Source organism: Aptenodytes forsteri, unplaced genomic scaffold, assembly GCF_000699145.1.
Source record: "Aptenodytes forsteri isolate BGI_AS27 unplaced genomic scaffold, ASM69914v1 Scaffold285, whole genome shotgun sequence".
NCBI lineage: Eukaryota > Metazoa > Chordata > Aves > Sphenisciformes > Spheniscidae > Aptenodytes > Aptenodytes forsteri.
The window spans coordinates 19814-38856 of record NW_008794453.1 but is presented as its reverse complement, the minus strand read 5'-3'; the positions used below and the strand labels follow the sequence as shown (position 1 = coordinate 38856).

Genomic DNA, 19043 nt, shown 5'->3' with positions numbered 1-19043 from the left:
TTTTCTGTCCCTTGGCCAATTTTGACCCTTGGGAGGATTTTACTAAGAAGAGGCTCCTAAAAATAATGAGGGATGCTGCAAAAGATTTTGGAAAATTCTAATGAATTATACTAGCTGGTTGTCTTTAATTCCAGTTTGTTTTTTTTTTTACATGCTGGTACAACTCTAGTAGACTGAGGACGCCCCAACCTCTGCACAGTTCCTGCTTGGAGAAAACAGTGCATGTGCATTAATTTGTACTCAGAATGCCTTATCACATATAATGTTACTCAAAGTATTATTAATTATACTTGTACCAGATAAATTTGTCTTGTCTGGCCCAAGTCAAAAGGGTAAAGTCTGGATTAAACACAACCTACGGATGAGGCTGCAAAGGGACGTTTTGGGAAGTTATTGCAGCAACAGCCCTGGATGGGTTTCTCACATTACCTGATAACCCAAACCAAGAGGTTTGTTATCTAAGGCAACCCCTCTGGAGCAAGTTATTTCTTTAACTCATGTTTTACATCCTGGCTAAATGAATGAGGGGTTAGTAAAGCACGTCAACACCACTAACAATGCCTTCTGTAACTAAAATTCCTGGGTTCAAATCTTCTTGTTTTCTATTGAGTGCTGAAAAAAATCACTTCCCTCTTTTGTGCCTCAGTAGGCAGAAGCCCAGACATAAAACTTACCAAAAACTATGGGTTAACACCGGCTTGCTCAACACATTTATTTAAAGCCCCTGCCCATGGGGAGAAATGGCCGTTAGTGAATCGAAGCTTTCATACACACAAAACCCTACTTGATGAGGGGATGATGCTTAAAAACCACGGTCTGAATGTATCCCGCTGGGTCAGAGAAACAAGAAAAGAAAACCTTCTTTTTCCTTTTTAGCCAGCAAAAGAGCCTCCTTGCGTGTGTTGCCGTTTCCTGATTTCAGGGACCTGAAGTCTCTTCCCTCGATCGTCAGTTTTGGGCGAGAGGAGGGGAAGGTCTCGGCTTGAGAAGCGGCCTCAGGGGGCGGCCGGGGGCCTCCCGCCGTTGTCGCGGAGGAGGAGGAGAAGCCCGCCCGCTGCCGTTTGGGGCCGCGCGGAGGCGGCGGGGTGAAGCGAACTGTCAATCAGCGGAGCGGCGCCCTCTGATTTGCTGTCGGCTGGCGTCACGTGGGAGCGGGCTGCCTGTATATAACGGCGGGCGGGGTAAGCGCCCGCCGCCATTTTGTCCGGTGAGGAAAAGCGGAGCGGGAGTCTCGTTGAGGGTCGAGTCGGCTACGAATTTAGCGCGGGCTCCCTTCGCGCGCCCTCCCTCCTCGCATCGGTGAGGATCTCCACCGCGGGGCAAACAAAGAGCAGCCGCCATTTTGTAAAGCTGGGCCGCGGGCGGTGGCTGCCGCCAGGCTGAGGAAAGCCGGGCGGGGAGAAGGCGGGTAGGCTACGGATTGCCTTGAAGAGCCCGCTCGCCGCCTTTTCTCCGCGGCTGTGGCCAGTGAGGCGAGGTGCGGCTGGGCGGGAGGTGCCGCGGGGGTGGTGTGGCGCCTTCCCGCCCGCTCCGGCGGAGCGCTGGGTCCTCACGCCGCGCACGCAGCGCTGAGGAGACGCTCTGGAGGGATTCCCGGAGCGCTCCCGGCGTGGCCTCTGCCGGAGATGGCGCTGCTTCTCCCCCCGGCATGTGCAGCTTCCCCCGAATCCCGCTCCGAGAACAATGGAGCCCTTCTCTCGCGCAGCGCTCCCCCTGCAGGCCCGGCCCCCGCTGTAACCCAGGGGCAGGGGAGAGGGGCGCAAAGTTCCCCTTCAAAGTTGGGGGCCTTAAAAGTAAACGAAATTCCCTGAAATAGTGAATTTTAATCACGATTACGATATAGCAGCTAACTTTTGTGTTTGGTTTTGAACACTGTCCTTCCGCCACCACCCCTTCCACACAGGTTGATGTTTCTATCATGTCAGATCACATCGCTGTTGAAGTTTCTGGGAAAAGCAACCAACAGAATTAGTTCCCTTGTAAGTGAATAAACACTTGCTGTGTGTTAAATATATATGAGCTTTTTTTTTTTTTTTTTTTTTGTCCTAGCAATGCATCGTGACTCTTGTCCGCTGGACTGCAAGGTTTATGTGGGTAACCTTGGAAACAATGGCAACAAAACTGAATTAGAGCGAGCTTTTGGCTACTATGGACCACTGCGCAGTGTATGGGTGGCAAGAAACCCTCCTGGTTTTGCCTTCGTGGAATTTGAAGATCCACGAGATGCAGCTGATGCAGTAAGAGAACTAGATGGAAGGTAAAATGTGCTTCTCGCGTGTTCGGCTTGCCTGGTGAAAATACCAGAAATTGTGGGTAGTGAGACAGCTTAAATTGGGAAGCTTCAACTGGCAAAACCAAGGACTTGACACATTTGTTATGCAATATTTATTTGTACGGTGGCATAAGGGTAGTCTGTCTTAATGTAATTTTACATTTTGGAGCCGGACTCCCACATTAGATGTGACTCGGGCGTCTTGGTGCGCATTAGTTAAATTCAAGATGGTGTTACTATAAAGAGGCAAAACTGATCATGGAGACTCTTTGGTTCCTTCTCTGCCCGCTTTAATAGCATGGCAAGCTTTCAGAAATGGCCAAATGTTTTATCTGTCATGCTGGAGTCTACTTTTTTAGATTCTGAATACTGTGTACTTTGACTAATGTGTATACACAGGATGTTTTTCCCCTTGTTGTCTATTCCTTTTCCCTGTCTTGATTCTGTAGGTTTTCTTCTGCGTGCCGACTTGTCTCTAGACGTGCTAACTGATGTCAATCTCTTTTCCCAGAACTCTCTGTGGGTGTCGTGTCAGAGTGGAGCTCTCCAATGGTGAGAAACGGAGTCGGAACCGTGGTCCACCTCCATCCTGGGGCAGGCGTCCTCGAGATGACTATCGCAGAAGAAGTCCTCCTCCTCGTCGCAGGTACTCTAGGTCAAAGTACACTCGTAGAGCTGTTGGCACTGTTACCACTTAGCATCCTAGAAGCAGGCTTTTTAAAAGCATGTTGATGGATAACATTCATCTATCTGATCACAATTTGGAGATGGCAAATGCTAAAAAAAAAAAAAAAAATACCCAAACCCCACAAAATCGAGGTGAACTTAAGTTGTGTTGAATGTTGGCTTTTGTCCTTAGGTCACTGTGCAAGTTGGTAGTCAGCGCCCTCTATCCTGGACTTACCCTCGTTCCTCCTAAAATCTGCTCATCTTCTAGTCACACTTTCCCTTTCTTCCCCATACTTCAACTTAGGCTGTTCCTTTCCTTTATTCCATAATGGCAAAACATGACATACAGCAGCTTAGCATTTCCATACAGATGTGTTTCTCCGCTTTGTTTGCACAATTTAAATACTTTCCAAGTAGGCAGCTGTTTAATAATAGATCAAGTAACAGTTGCTCTAAACATCTAGAATCTTTACACTTTAGTGTTAGTTTGGAATTAAAACATCGTGTGACGATCCTGTCACTTGAGGTTTGCAAACCCAGCTCTAAAATATAGCAGGATTTTTGGTAACTGACACGTTCTTGGACCCAGACTAGCTTGTCTGGCGGTTTAAGTCTGCAACGTGGTTTTTGCAGGACTGAATTTACCTGTTGCAGGTGAGTGAAGTCCTCACAAGTCAGGGTTTCAAGCTTACCCTTTTGCTGTTGAAAAATAACACATTAGGAGTATTTGTTAGCTAATAGATGGTTGTACTGATGGCTTGTTTTTCATTTTTTTTATGCTTTTTGGTCCATCTATTAATAAAAATGAACCCGTTACAGAGTCACCATCATGTCTCTTCTCACCACCCTCTGAGTCTGCATTAGCCAGTCAACTAGCCCTTTCAGCGTCATGTGACCAGCGCGCCCCATTCAGCTTGGCTGGTGTCGTTTCACATGACCCAGGCATGGCCAGTCGTCAGGTTGCACCGCCCTTTGGTTCCCGAGCATGCTGTTTTCTCTCAGCCTTCTCTCCAACCTTAACCAAATCGGCAGCAGCCACCTCGACCGCCCACACATTCCCGGCCAATCAGCTCAGCTGTTTATTTACCAAATGTCTTCACAACAACTACAGCAGCAGCCTTCGGCTAACAAAAAAGCAGGAAAAATCCACAACACCCCCTTCGCCAACCAACTAAATACAACGCAACATCTGGCAAAACCTTTTCAGCAAATTCTTCTTGGCAGTCAGTCCGGCAGCCTCACCTCACCATTTCTAGCTTGTTGAAACCAAAAACTAGTAAGTTTTTCCTGCTTATACAGTTTACTGCTGGTTAAAATAAGGAGTAAGCGGCTTATAAGTAATTACTTTTCTCAATCAAAGGCTGGCTGTGCATAATTGAGTGGTAACGTACATATGTTGCTTGAGAAAACTTTTAAGGGTGATACGGAAGCTCTTACACTGTGAATAACGTAAAAAAACAGTATATTTGCATGTGAGATGCCAAACTAAATTTTTAATAAAGCTCTAACAAACTTAGCTTTTCCTTGCCAGAAAAATCCTATCACCTTTAAATGGTTTTACTAACAGTTTTCAAAACTTAAAACAATTACTTTTTGGGATGAACTGGGCCGAGCTAAGGTTATTTTTATTTTTTTTTTTTTTTTTAAAGAAAATAGTCTAAACACACTCTATGGCATTAAAAATGACAATCACAAATATGCAGTTCTAATGTAGCACTTAATGGCATTATCAATATTGACACTGAGCGCATTTTCACTTTTTTTCCACTTGGTATCTCTTATGTCTTGTCATGGACCTTTTTGGCTTGCATGGGTTCCAAAACATTTGGTCTGTGCTATTTTTTTTTTTTTTGGAACCACTTGTGGGACTTTGGTGTGGTGTTCTGGGCAGTGTATTTAGTTGAAATGGAAAGTGTTGCATTGGACAACTCTGCTATGAAGCATTCTTAGTTAAAGTGAATTCGTGGTTGGAAACGTGCTGTTCACACTGAGCTTTGTTTTACTGCCTAATCTTTCCATGCCTTTTACTGGATGATGGATGCCAGTTATTCTTGGCACGTTCCCTGGGCCCAACAGTGAGTTTGACAAGTTGGGAAATGCCTCACCCCGTTAATGCTGAAAGAATTGATAAAAAGCCTCACATTTCTTTTTCTGGTTCTAGATCACCGCGAAGGAGAAGCTTTTCTCGTAGCCGCAGCAGGTACGCATGTTAATTATAGCCTGGACCACTTTGTCCAGGAGGTTTAAAAAGAAACAAACAGAAACAGCTTAATTTTTGGTCTGTATGCATTAATAGACTCCAGGGTAGGCATTGTAGTCGGTAAGAGGGAGAAATGGGTTTGCTTCCATCATATTGCTCGCCTGGAGTTAATCTGTTTACACAGCTATTTGGGATTCCAGGGTCATCAGTTGAAGGATATTAAGAATGGAGGGAACTAGTTTTTCTGTTCTGCAGCTGTCCAAGGTTCCTGCCAGTTTTCCACAAAGTTTCTGTGTTAATGTGCTACTCTTCCTCCAGCTACTGTGAGCCACGAGTACAGGTGGTAAGAAACATAGTGAGCGTGTTCTGCTGTCGCACACCGCAGAGCGTTAGGTGGTAATGACACAGCGGTATAGCGCCGTTTTGTGTTGGGATCTTTGAAGCTTCCAGGGTTCATAGGTGATTTTTACGTTCTTGTAGCACAGGGTGCTGCATTGCTGTACGGGATGCGTAAGTGTAGGCGGAGGCATGGTTACTTGCAGTCTGACTCAGAACAGATTTAAACTGCTGCATAGGAATAGGTGCCTGTTTACAACACGACTTAAGCTGAGTTGTATGGCTCAAGCTGATTATTCTTACCTGAAGGAAAGGCTAATGCCGTAATCTTTAACAGGTTTCCCCTGGTTGAATAGTTGAAAACCTTAACTTCCTGAAGGGAAGCTCTTCAGATAGCCTTGTTAACCTAATGAGCTCAGCTTTGCTTTGGCACCATAATCATCTTGCTTTGTAATCTTCAACAGGTCCCTCTCCAGAGACAGAAGAAGAGAGAGATCACTCTCACGGGAGAGGAATCACAAGCCTTCTCGTTCCTTTTCCAGGTCTCGCAGGTAGGATGGGTCTTAACAGTGGTTACGCATTTTGAGTAAATCTGTAAAAATGACTGTTTCCATGTCTTAGTAATACTGAAATAGGTTGTGGTGGGGAATCATCTCTAGTTCCTTACCGATGTTCTTTATCTTAAAGAATTAAATACTCGGTTTTATTAAACAGTATTTTTAAAATGCTTAAATGTCATCTACTGAGTTGGGCTGGGGGGGTTGAAGCAAAATCTGCTGCTCTTGGCACCTGGATACTAACGTGTCTTTTCTTCTTCAGTCGCTCCAGGTCAAATGAGAGGAAATAGGACTGTGAGAAGGAGCTGTGTACAGGAAGTCGTTAGATCTGAGGACAGGAGCAGTATGTACAGAACATTGTTTTGTTTCGAAACTTCATAAAGCTTGGTGCATTTTTAAAATGTTTTAGCTGTTGAACTTGCTTTGTTCCTTGTATCTTGTAACAGGTGGCAAATGTAAAGATGTGAATCTGTATATGGTTCTGAGCAGATCATATGATTTGTAATATTAATCACTTTACAATGTACCATTACACATAACTTTTTGTTTGCGTTGAATGGGTAATTGGTTTGTCTTACATAGATAGAAGAATGTTTCTGGTTGTGACATGCTGGGGTATGTTTTGCTGGGATTCAGCTTTTGGAAAGAAGCATGCAATGAAGATGTGTTCATTGCGGAAGCGTGGCTGTGAGCGGTGTTCGTCTGTGCAGAACGAGATGTAGATGCTTCATAGTACAGTTCTCGGAAACAGTCAGGAACGTCGAGCCAGTGGCGTGTGAAGGGAATGACTGAGCTGCAGTTTTATCCAGAGCTCTAGTTCTGACTTCCATTACCCGGAACTGAGCTACTTTATATTATGTGAAATATAAATTTTTAGCCGTAGGGTCAGTTGGTTTTGTACTTCACGTGACTAGAGTACTTCTTAAACATGATTGTTTGATTGACCATCTATTCCAGAACCTTGTGAGTAGACCAAATACACAGCAGAACTGACAACTGGAGTGGATGTGTTGAGTGTGTAATGGTACATTGTAAAAGTTATGAATTAAACATTTCTTTACTGTACAAGAATTTTCATGTCACTTGTAAAATGTCTTTTGTGAGATCCTTGGGATTAAAGTTTTGGTTACAACTTGTTGTTTAGTATTTAACTTGAGTACCCGCTATATACATGCGCTTTGCAGAACGTGTGCTTGGGTCTTGTGCTGCAACTCGGTGCAAATTCAACACGCTCTTCAGTACAGAGTAGAATTACACTTGCCACATCTCACTGGAACACACCTGCAACAGTAAATGTCCAAACGCTGCTGTAGTGGCAGGTTGCTGCCTGCAGCTGTGCTCCATGCCATCGTGCACCTCGGCGAGGGGCAGGGCCTCGCTGCCTGCAGCTGTGCTCCATGCCATCGCGCACCTCGGCGAGGGGCAGGGCCTCGCGTTCCGTCACTGCCATCTGGTACTGGCATTACAGATGCAGCCTGGGTGAGCTTAGTGGTGCTAGCTTGCTTTCTTGCCCAATGGTGAGCTCCAGAAGGCTTACTTGGAAAACTAGCCCGAGATTCAAAGGTTCACACCACTTTTTGCGTCCTGGATGTGGGTCGGTAACAACACTTAAGGTATTCTCCCTATCTGTCAGTTTTGAAATTGCTGGTCTGTAAACTGAAGCTTTGCATGAAGATTTCACTCGGAGTGTAAAGCCGTGGCATGGCTCCAACCATGCAGTTGGAGCTCCCAAACTGCCTTAACGGCTCCTTTTTTTCCTGTATCCAAGAGAAGATGAGCTACATCAGTTTCGATCGTGTGCGTTTTAGATTAAATCCATCGTACTGAACAGCCTTGTGGTTTAATTTCCTTCACTTGTGGTATCCAGGTGGGGACAAGATGATGGCAAAGCCATAATGGAAAGAAATTCTGCTGCTTAGTGCGCTGCCTGGAAAGGCTGTGTGTGGAAGGGGAGCGAGGACAATATGTGGTTCATCAGTCAGCAGCTGGGGCAGAGGTGTAACCGTCTCGGCTGCTGCAGTACAGTGTCTTCATTGATTTTTTTTTTTTAACTACTCAGTGCTACTTACTGTTGGACTTCATGATCTTAAAGGTCTTTTCCAACCGAAGTGATTCTGTGATTCTCTTGACTAGCAGTTTAACGGCCCCTGGCCCAAACAGCGCACTGTGGTATGAGCATAACCAGCCTTGTGCTCGCTGGAAAGCAGGAAGGCTGCAGGTGGTGCAAAAGGCACACGCGGCCCTAAATCATCTTAAACTGGGAGCGCGGTGAGCTTAAGAGGTACAGAAAAATACATTATCTCTGCTCCTAGCCTCTTGGGCCTGATGAGTTTACTTCTGTGTGATGATCCATCCCGCTGCACAGGGGGTTGCCGCTGGTAGACCAGCGGCTGCCGCTCGGGGTAGAAGTTCAGTCGACCTGTAGCCCTTGGCGTAGAGTTGGGCGGTTTAGTCTGCGCTGTGTGTTCTCGGGAAAGCGGGGCTTCTACGTCAGCCGGGGCGCGTAGGAAGTGTCGGGCTCACAGCCAAGATGGGGATCTGAGGCTGCTGGTGCAGTGGCTGCTGCCGCGCACCGTCGCGGCTCCCCGGCAGAGGTCGGGGTGGCCTCATCAGCCGGATGGGGCTCCTGTCCTGCTGATTCCGAATCGGGTTTGGTCTCAAAATGTTGACAGACCAACTCCTCTGGGGATGTTTGTATTTGATGAAAGGCAGCTAAGGGCTGAGATGATATCATGTGCCACACACAGCTGTGTTCCCTTTTTTAATACGCGCTTCTACCAGGGTTTGATTTGTGGAAGGATTGCAGCTCTCGTTGCCTGGGAGCCAGCCTCTCTGCTGGCACGTTGGTTCCTCTTGCGGTTACGTGGGGGGGAGGGAACGGTGGGGTACAAGTAGCCTTCAGCAGTTTCAGCTACTGAGGGGAAAGGAGGGTGAGAAATCTGAAGTGCTAGAGATGGTGTACGCTGCAGGGAAGCAGGTCGTGGGTTTTGTGCACAAGGGAATCTGCAGAACTGGGAATATTTATCAGTTTCAGGTTTCTGCTTCATATTTTACTCCTCAGCTGAATGAAGAAGTTGGCCCTTAGGCTGGATCAGAACTGCTGTCTCACAGCAGACTACTGGTTTTATGTAATCAGGTGGCTTTTTGATGGGGAACAAAATTAGCAACTTCTAGAGAAAGATGGGAAATGTATAAATACTGGCCGGGTACAGCCCTTCTCCCAGGGTACAATTAGCAAGCGTTATTTTTAATGCAGCAACACGTTCTCGGATTTCAGGCTTCCAGTTTGCTTCTGTAAGAGGGTAACCAGCCTGGGAGCACCACTGACGGGTAGAGCATTGTGGCTTGTGTTGGAAAAGTCTGCTCTCAAATTAAATTTATGAGGAGATGTTTGTGTTGACCTCCGAAGGCCAGGAACATCCCTCACCTTTCCCCAAAGATTCTTAAACCAGGAAGAGCCGCTAAGCAATCTGTCCTGGCCAGAAGAGGACACGCGGACGCTGTCCAGTGGTTCCTTGGCAGAACTAGGTGGCTCGCACCCCGTCCTCAGCGACAGCCCTGCTCTGAAGGCTCCCGAGTGACGGGGGGAATCTCTTCTGTCTGCTACTTTCAATTCAAATTGTTTCAGGGCCCGGTTTCATGGTACTCACACAAAGGTGTTCAGCTGCGTTTCTAATTCGGGGAGAGGTTTAGCTGCCTCTGCTTTTCCCTGTCAGAAGCATCCTGAGGTTAATACCATCTGAGTGCCTCAGACGCTCATCAGCGCAGTATCTAAGCGCATCCCAGCAGCGCGTTAAACGACATAACTACCCTCTGTTCATGTGCGGTTTGTTCTTTTCTCACACTCTCCCTAGGGAGAGTATTGTGTGCAAATGGTTTTGCCGAAGAAAGGGATTTTTTTTTTTTCTTTTTATGTACATGCTGCTCTTTGTTTATGGCAGAGAAGATCATTTTAAGAATGTGCCTCGCACTTAAAACGGAAAATGGAGAGGTTAAATACGTTCGTTCTTTCAATGGGATATGTTCCACCGACCCTCAGACAGGTCCAGCTAACCAGGGTCGTGCCTGGGTGAGAAACCGCAATCTTACCGAACACCGACAGTGGTTCTAGTTACCCACATCGTGTTTCAGGTATGTTTGGGGAGCTGCTGCAGTTCACCTCCAAAATGAACATGTTGCTGGAGCTGTGCTATTCCGTACTCCAGTCACACCACGAACTCAAATACGTTCTTGGTAGAAAATGACTTGCATGCTTCATGCTCTCGGTCTTTGCATTTCTTTCGGTTTGGAGTCAAAGGAGGCGTGAGAGACGCTGCACCGTGCCCTTGGGTCTTCCTGCAGCAGCCAGCCTTGCCTGGAAGGGCAGGTTGCGCCTCTTACCCTCTGAACGGCTACGTGCTTCTGTGGGGACCTGTCGGCAGAATTCACCGCTGGAAGCGACGAGTGCCCTAGCAGTTCTACAGCTTTTTTCTTTTGCTGTTAATGTGACCCCTCTTCAGTTTCCAGTTTTACTTTCTTTTGCTCATGATCCCATCACCACAAGAGGCCACAATGTCTCCTGACGTAAAGGTCCACGAAGCATCTGAACATTTGACAAACTCTCTCCGATTTCTGCTGGTTTTAATCGCTGTCCCCATACCCGTGTTGAAATCGTTCCCCAGAAATAACTGTCCCAAAACCCGAGCTACAGTTGCTATCATGAAATGTCCTACTCTGGTGCTGATGTAGCGCAGCGTTGCTTAGCTAGAAAAGAAAAAAAGTGAAAAAACTGGAGCATCAACCCCTTTTGCAAACAGAAGGCCGAAGGGCAGAAGTACAATTCCAGTTGCTCCGGTTCGACCTTAGATCCCGCACAGCGAGGTGACAGCACAGCACCCGAGGCCTGCCATAAAGAGGCGGGTCTCAGTTTCCCTGTTGCTGAAATGCAGCTAGCTCCAATTTCGCACCTCAACCTGCCAAAAATAGGCAAAATGAAGACAGTTTTCACCTGGCAGCTATTGAAGTCATTTAGTGAAGCAGTCGCTGAAGCTGAAGCAGCACCCCAGCCTGCCAGCCCACGCAAGAAGGGTTCTGGCTTCCTAGAAACACTGTCACTGTCTCAGTTTTCTGTTTCATTTCTGAAGTTTCACTGAGGCACTACCATGAGTTACATTCTGGTAGTGCCCTTCAAACAAATACTGTTGGGGACTAAAATAAACACAAGATCCAGACAAATATAAAATAGACTATGCAATAAGAACGCTATGTTCCCAAGTGATTCATTCATCTATTATTTAATAATTTAGTAGCTGACATAACTTTTAGTTGACCAAATCTTCACGTTGGCTCGAGTGGTGTTTCTGCTCGGTCCTCAAAGTAATTTTAGCTGTCAGATTTTCTGTGGGAGTAATCCCAATCGGAAGAAGGAAACGTACCTCCTTCCCAGCTAGATTCTGCCACCGATTTCGGTGGTGGTATGCCACAACCTGCCCGTGGTACCCCAGGATTCACCCTGCTACAGTCAGAGTCAGACCGTCCTGTCCTTGGGCACTTCGCTGGACAACACGCAAGCGCGCTGACAGGTTGTGATGTACCGATAGCACGTGCGGACACCACACCGCTGCCCGCTGCCGCCGGCAAAGCAGCCCGGCGACGTACGCCGTGGTGTGAAAGGCCCTTGGCAAGCCGCAGCCCTCCGTCGGGAGCCACGGTATCAGGGTGGAGCAGTGGTATCAGGGTGGGGTGCCATGTCACCCTGGGTGTCACTTCGGAGCCGGCTGGAAGATCGCTACTGCCAGCTGTGAGAGAAGCGTTATCTCCACCGCGCGCAGAGGCTGCTTTGCCCATGAATATTCAGCAACATCCAGCGCCGTCTCTGCGAGGAAGCCCCGCCGCTCCGCCCAGCCTTTCCCCCACCACTGCCGACGGAGGGCTCGCAGTGTTTGCTATAAAATGTTTGCAGTCACTCGTTTCTGACTAATGCCGACATTATTTGCTGTCGCATTAAGACGCGGTCGGTCACTGCAGGACACCCGCTGGCTGGACTGGGTGCCGTGCTTCCTGGTGCTAGCAAATGGTGGATTGATCAGCTTTTCATGCATTACTATTATAAACTTGTTGGGAGGAGGTTGCCCCAGCTAGAGAGATAGGCTTCAGGTGTGGCACGCTGCTGCTCCTGCCAATAGCAATTCTTCTAGCTGCCTGGTTGACACGTCCTGCTCAAAAACTCGTGGTTGAATGTTCTTCGCCAGATTTGGAGTCAGGAGTTTTCCCAGCACAGGGTCGGTTTGACAAGGACCGGTGGGGTATTTTTTGACCTATAGACATTTTCAGGTTTTCATGTTTCACGACCTCCCTCTCCCTCTTTGTCTCCCTCCTGCCCTCTTTATGGCATATTACAGTTGGTCATCTATAAGTCTTTCGGTCTACAAAGCCCAGATTTGGTACGGGAGGACGAGGAGGGCTCTGGTGCAGCATCGCTGCTGGCGGGTGACGTATGGGACATTTTTAACGTGTTTCCAGCCTCTGTTGCCCTACTGACAGCAGCTCCGAGATTCAGGAAATTTCCTTCCCGTGGTGCAACGTGGATTCTCACAGGCGAGGCAGAGAAACCAGCGAGGCAGGCTGAAACCAAAAGCAGAAGGTTTTATATTGGCACCTGGAACTCCCCAACTCGGATCCCCGTTTGGTGGAACCGAGCAGAGCTCCAGCACGGTGCGTGGACCGTGCCCGTCCCCATCGCCAGGTCTGGCACAGCTCTGTGCCAGCGTTCGGTGTCAAGGCCAGCGGAGGTTCAGTGTGGGGTGAAAGCTGCTCCTTCACCCCAGCTCCAGGAAATCCTGCTGAGCGTGACCGACACGTAGAAAGGAAAGTGCAATTGACCCTTAATCCGGCGTCTAGGTGGCGGCTGTCATATCATTACCGATGGCTTTATTGGAAGTTGTACACACGCAGCTGTCCCCTCCCATTACCTCTGCTCCGCACCAGCACGAGTCGCCGTGCCAGACAGCCGGCCGGCTGTCTGTCCGTGGCGTGTGGTCTGGGTACTACCCTCCTACAGATGCCATTTCAGGCATCCCTTTACTTACGGTGCCATGGGGTCGATCTGCCCCCGCCTCTGCCCCTTCCCTCTCCTCTGCCCCACACCCAGCCCCGCTCCTCGCCCCCCAGCACGAGGGCAAAGTGAATCACGACCCCGTGCCTGTGCTCACCTGGGGTGACAGGATTCCCGAAACGCGTGCCATGAGCGGGGAGATCCCAGGAGACGCTGACACACAGTGAGCCACCGCGTTCTCACCCGGGGTCACAGGATTCCCGAAACGCGTGCCATGAGCGGGGAGATCCCAGGAGACGCTGACACACAGTGCCACCGCCTGTGCCCCCCGCCTGGCAGTGCTGGCGGGCGCCGGGGCGGGCGAGCGGGCCAAGCACGTGTCTCCCAGAGCCGTGGGTTTGGGGTTTGGTGTCGCTGCCTCCGCAAGCGGGAGCAGAGGGACTTGCCTCACAGACTTGTGTCTGACTGCTCTGGGCGGAGTGCGCTCCGCCAAATCAGGGATTATTTTTAAAGCTCACATCATGAGCAAGCATTAGTCAACAGCTCTCCAGAGTCACCTCCTTCTCCTGCATGGCTATAAAGAGCCAGATCGTGCTCCCGGTGGATTTCAAGCAAAGCCACGGCTCGGGGAGCCGTGGGATTTGACAGGCAAATCCCTCGTCAGCAGCACTGTGCCACACGTGTCGTCCATTGGGAAGAAGTTATGTCGGTCGACAGCTTCCCATGGGCCTGGCTGCACCAAGAGCTGCCAAAGGCTGGAGACCCCGTACGCCGCATGGACGGGAGCAATTCTGCCCCATGCTCCACTTGCTTATTCCCACCCACGTGGTGAATCCTGCCGTGGAAGGTCCCGGTGGGTCTGGAGAAGTCCCTGTCCTCCCCCTGCCCACTGCCACCCCGGCAGAAAGCTTCCCCCGCCCTCGCTGAGGTGCCTGAGGGGAAGAGCTGCCTGCAAAAAAAAAACCTGTGGACATTTTGGATGGACCTTATACCCCCCAAGGAGCTTTGCAAAAGGCCAGAGCTGTTCGTTCCCGTTCCCAGCGGGGTGTCCGTGCCCCCTCCGTGGGTGCCGGCCGTCTGCACTGTCCTGCCTTGCTCTCGGGTCATAGTCAATGAGGTGAAGCAGCAAGTAAATAAACAGGCAAACGAGCCCGAGGTTCGAAGCCAGGTACTCCCTGCCGCCCTCGCCGGGCTCTGAACAATGAGGTCCTTTGCTGCCAGCAAAAAAAAAAACCAAACCACAAAGCTTCCAAGCTGCTCATGGAAAGTCAGTGAAGCAATTACGTTAATGACTATGAATGGGGCTAAAAACAATCTTGGATGAAAATGAGTGAGGGGCCGAATGAAGCGACCGATTCATAGCCCGGCTCCCGCATCCAGGAATATTTCCAGTAAGCAAAGGCCTTGTTTTAGGGACTGTCTCATCCCCCATTTGTGCTTGGTGGGACTCTATTTCCACTCTGCTGGGTCCGGTGTCTCATCAAAATGCCTTCATAAATGGAGCAAACAAGGGCTGTATATGGCAGGGAAACAGTCAATTAACACGATCCGAGTTCTTTTAGGGGCAGAGTTAATCAAGCATTCAGCGTTTTGTCATTCTTGTCTTTCTTTCCTGGGAAAATCCTATTAGTATAAAATCACTTAATTGGGCACTTCAAAGAGCTGATGGGAAAACAGTCTTCGCTGGGATATAAACGCCATTCAGCCGAACACTGGGTTCATTTAGACTTTTGCTGGAGCGTGAGTGTTTCATTAAGAGCCTTCACGTTTCCCACTTAAAAGAAAAAAGCTTGTTAGTAGAGATAATAAAAAAAAAAAAAATCTTGGAGATTTGAATCTTGCTGAAGAGGGTTTTTACTGCCTGAATACGCAGGGCTTTGTTTCGGGGCTTTGTCCCCAGCAGAGCCTCTTACACCTCTAGTGAGTGCCCGTCAATCTGCTTTCCTGAGCCGAGCGATTTCACACCTGCCTGGGGTGTTCTTGCGAGTAAAGGCTGTCCGAGGAGGGAAGGAGTCACTCCCGTGCCCCATGAGAGGTGGGTGACAGCCCTGGTCTGACCTTTGGGGTGTAGGATGGGGCTTTTTGCAGGACTGAACCCCAGACCCTGTGTGCTCGTCCCCGCTCTCCGTGCTGGGGTGGAGGTCCCGGGGTAGTTCCCCCATTCTCAGGTTGTTTCCCTGGGCAGAAATTCAGGTTTCTGCAGAGTTTATCCCACCTTGAAAAATAACACGGTGTGCCCTGCTCTGTCATTGCCACCTCCAGCCCGAAAGACCTGAAGGATGCCCGTCTGCCCAACTCTTTGCTGTTTCTTCCCCCTACATTGGTTGATCTAACAGGAATATTGTGTTCCCCCCCAAAAAAAAACCCACTTCACGTACACCTTCGACCACCAAATTTCCAAACCTTCCTCGCTGCTGGGGAGGGCTGGGTGAAGAACCACGCAGATCACTTCGTTTCTGCGGTCGGCGCTGGTAGGTTTTTATCTGGGAAAATGTTTCCAGGTCAAGATGCTTAAATATATTAATGACATTTTGTATTCAGCCTTTGTAAAATCCTTACACGTAGGCATTCACGTGCATTTAAAACAGTTGTTATGAGCATGGGTTGGACCTCAGCGTGTGATTCCCACTAAACGCGCCAAGATCCTTCCTTGGCACAACGTTTGGTTCTTCACTTTGGGGTCAGGATTACCTGACGTGGCTCCACGGAGCCACGTTTCCCCATTCTCCACCTTCTCACCCAAGGCTGGGGCATCCGAACCCTGATTCCTTCACCCAACTCAAACCATTCCCCTGCTCCGTGCCGAAGCTCCCACCCTCGTCCCCTTGGCTTTTGGGGATGCTGCTCCCCGTGTCCCCAGAGAGGATGAAACTTGGTGTCAGAGGCGATGTGCCGGGGCATGTTCCCCTGACGAAACCTCAGCCGTGCCGGTGCTGAAGACGGGCTGAGTCACGCACCGACTCTGCCCGCCATGAATAATGTATTTGCATCCATGTCTGCAGTGGCTTCCTCTCCCCTCGGCATCTGCGGGACCCACCTGGGGAGATCCGCCGGGAAGGGAACTCTCCCGAGGGCTCCCCGGCCGAGGCAGCGACCGCCGCTCGGTATTTGGGTGCCCCTGGTGCTGAGAAGAAGGTTGCTTTGAAGGCTATGAAATACGCAGTCATTTAATATATTTCTTTTGCTTCCAGGCGTTAGGATGGGTTTTTCAAGCAAATTACAAGGACGGACTCTCCCACAATCACACCCCTCCCGGGTGGGGGTTTGGGACACCCCTCGGGAAGGGCGAGCCTGGGACCGGAGAGGTGACAGCTCCGACAGGGTGGCTATAAATGGTGCGAAGGAAACACCCCATCTGCCCTCGGCGCTGATCCTGGTCCCCAGCCCTGCACGTCTGACCTCCTCCTACTACGTGTTGTTGGGGCTGAACATCATGAGTCACCTTTGGGATTTTTTTTTTTTTACAGTTCCTGTACCGCCTTCTGCATTAATCACACTTTTTTCCTCCCCTTTTTTTTCTGGCGATGCCACTCCGGACTTGACCATGGACTCTCTGACCCAGACCCTGACGCCATTCCTCTCCCCACTTCCCATTTCCAGTAACCCACTTTGCTGAGGTCTCTGACGCCGTGCAGCTGGAGCTCCCCGGCTCCCGGCGCGGGGGCACGAGGAAGGGGAGCGAGAGCGGAGTTTGCAACAGCCAGAAACCTGTCCCGCCCCATCCCGGGGCACAGGGACCAAACCCCCACCCCACCAAAAAATCACAGAGCTAATTATAGAGTTACTTTCCTAAGGGAAAACCTACATCCGATTTATTTTCTGGCTGGTTTTGCCCTGGAGCGTATCCCCCGTGTAACTGGGGATACTCGCATCAGCCAGGCTGGTGGGTTATCTCGCGTCACTTTGCTTTTTTAATCCCTCGCTCTTGCATCAGCGGTTGCTGGAGCCCACTGTGGGTTGCACAAGCGAGGCCACTCCTTCCTTTGCCACTTCGGGCACTAATTTAAAAAGCTGCCGGTTTTGACAGTCCCATTCCCTTTTGTGCATTCGGGGGGGGGGGGCCTTTTATGAAAAAAAAAAGAGCTGGTTTAAGCAGCGAGCATCCTCTTGGTAAATGCTGCTTCATCTGAGAGCCCCGGCTCGCAGCTGGAGGCTGCGCTGACCGGGGGAGGACGCCCACGGCGCTGCGGCTGGGACAGCGTTGGGCTTCCTTTCGGTGCCGATCGCATCTTCCTTGCATCCAGAGGGAGCGAACCAGCAAACTGCAGCTGGAGCAGAGCTGGCGGTTGGCGAGGCAATGATCCGCTACCGCACAGCAACGCATCGAGCCCTCCGCAGTGCGGCTCTAAAAGCTGCTCTTCGCAACCAGGAGCAAAAATCATTTCCACATGGAAACATCAGCGACAGCTTCCCTGCGAGGAAAGGCTGTTCCAGCTCACCCCCTCCTCTCCCTGCGTATTACGAACAGCAAGACAGGCTGAGTTCGGGAGCATCCCCAGCTTTGCCGGGATGGATTTTCTGCAGTGTGCGATATTAATTTAGGATGCTTTCACATTCCCCATCCTCCTTTCACCTTTCCTCCCCGTCCCACCGCGCCCGTCCAGAGGCAGCCGAGGGGACGAGCAGCCGACACGACCCAAACACAAGCACCTTGGCCTGGCCCAGCGCCGTGGAGGGGGGACCGGCGACGGCAAATGCAAATGCTGCTGCGGCGCGTGGCAGGCTCCAGCCAAACATGCCCAAACATATTCTCCAGCTGCTCTGGCCGGTGGGAAGCTCTGGTCCAGCCGGGAAATGCACGGGTGTTTCGCACACCAAGGGTCCTGCTTGGCACCCCAGCACCTGCTGGCTCCAGGGGCCTTCGAGGGTGCCTGGCACTCCCAAGGGACCGCTTTAACTTGGTCTTTGTCACTCGGAAGCGTGCTCTCGCCTTCTTGTGCCCCACGGGAGTGCACCGCGTTTGCGCCCTTGCTGCCCAAGTCGTGGTGTCCAAGGTGCCTGGGCAGCTTACGCCATGCTGGGAGGATGCTGCAGAATATGGCCCCCCTTGCACTGGGGTAAGCTGACTCCGTGGGCATCAGCTCTCGCGCCGCGGGGCAGAGACGGACCCGCTGACCCCGCTCCTGCCGCAGTACAGGGGGTAGGTGCCCTCTGGCCTTGCAGTTTAAGCCTGGCAGAAGCTGCCCTGGGTTCAGACCTTCCTGCCTGGACTTGGATGCGTTTTCCAGATAAACCACAGATCCCTCCAAATCCTCCCCGCAAGTTCCTGCAGGACATGCACGGACTTGTTCCTCCTCTTCATCCCTGCCCGGGTGCCTGCAGGACTCAGACCAGCAGATCCTTCCCAAAACGCTTTTCTCTGGCCGCAGCTGGGTGCCGGGGGGTTCAGCTGGCGGAGCAGAGCCAGACCTCAGAGAGAAAATCCGGCAGGAGAGGCCAGGGGCGGCCTGCGCAGCCCAGGACGGGGTCGGGCAGTGCCTGGGGACCAGGGGAGCATCATTCCGGTGTGGCTCTGAGGTGGGCACCCCCGAGGGCAAGAGAGAGTCACCCCTTCCTTATCCATTATCCCCCTTTCCCACTGGAATCCTCTGCACTAGTGACCGGGGGGGGCAGGAAAGCCTGGGTGGGATGTGGAGCACCCTCCCTCCAGCCAGCTAAAGCGCTGCTAAGGTCTCCGAGTGTCCCGATGGGGCACCCCCGTGTCCCCTGATGGGGAGGGTCCCTGCATCCCCTAGGAAGGGGATCCTTGTACCCCCTGATGGGGAGGGTCCCTGCACCCCGTTAGGAAGGGGGTCCCTGTACCCCGTGATGGGGAGGTCTCTGCATCCCCTATAGGAGGGGGGGGTCCCTGCATCCCCTAGGAAGGGGGTCCCTGTATCCCCTGATGCGGGGTCCCTGCACCCCCCCTAGGAAGGGGGTCCCCGCACCCGGTGACCGCTGGGACGGCGCGCACTCCCGGGAACGGGGACCGGGATG

At 50.7% G+C, this 19043-nt stretch overlaps 1 protein-coding gene across 1 annotated transcript; it reads left to right on the top strand.

Annotated features, from left to right (window-relative positions):
• Window positions 1–1187: 1187 nt before the first annotated feature.
• SRSF3 (serine and arginine rich splicing factor 3) lies at window positions 1188–7169 on the top strand. Its single transcript, XM_009290596.1, has 6 exons — window positions 1188–1299; window positions 2050–2257; window positions 2784–2918; window positions 5103–5141; window positions 5942–6028; window positions 6297–7169. The coding sequence occupies exons 2-6, from the start codon at window positions 2052–2054 to the stop codon at window positions 6322–6324; spliced, it is 495 nt and encodes a 164-aa protein (XP_009288871.1). The 5' UTR covers window positions 1188–1299; window positions 2050–2051; the 3' UTR covers window positions 6325–7169.
• The last annotated feature ends 11874 nt before the right edge of the window (window positions 7170–19043 follow it).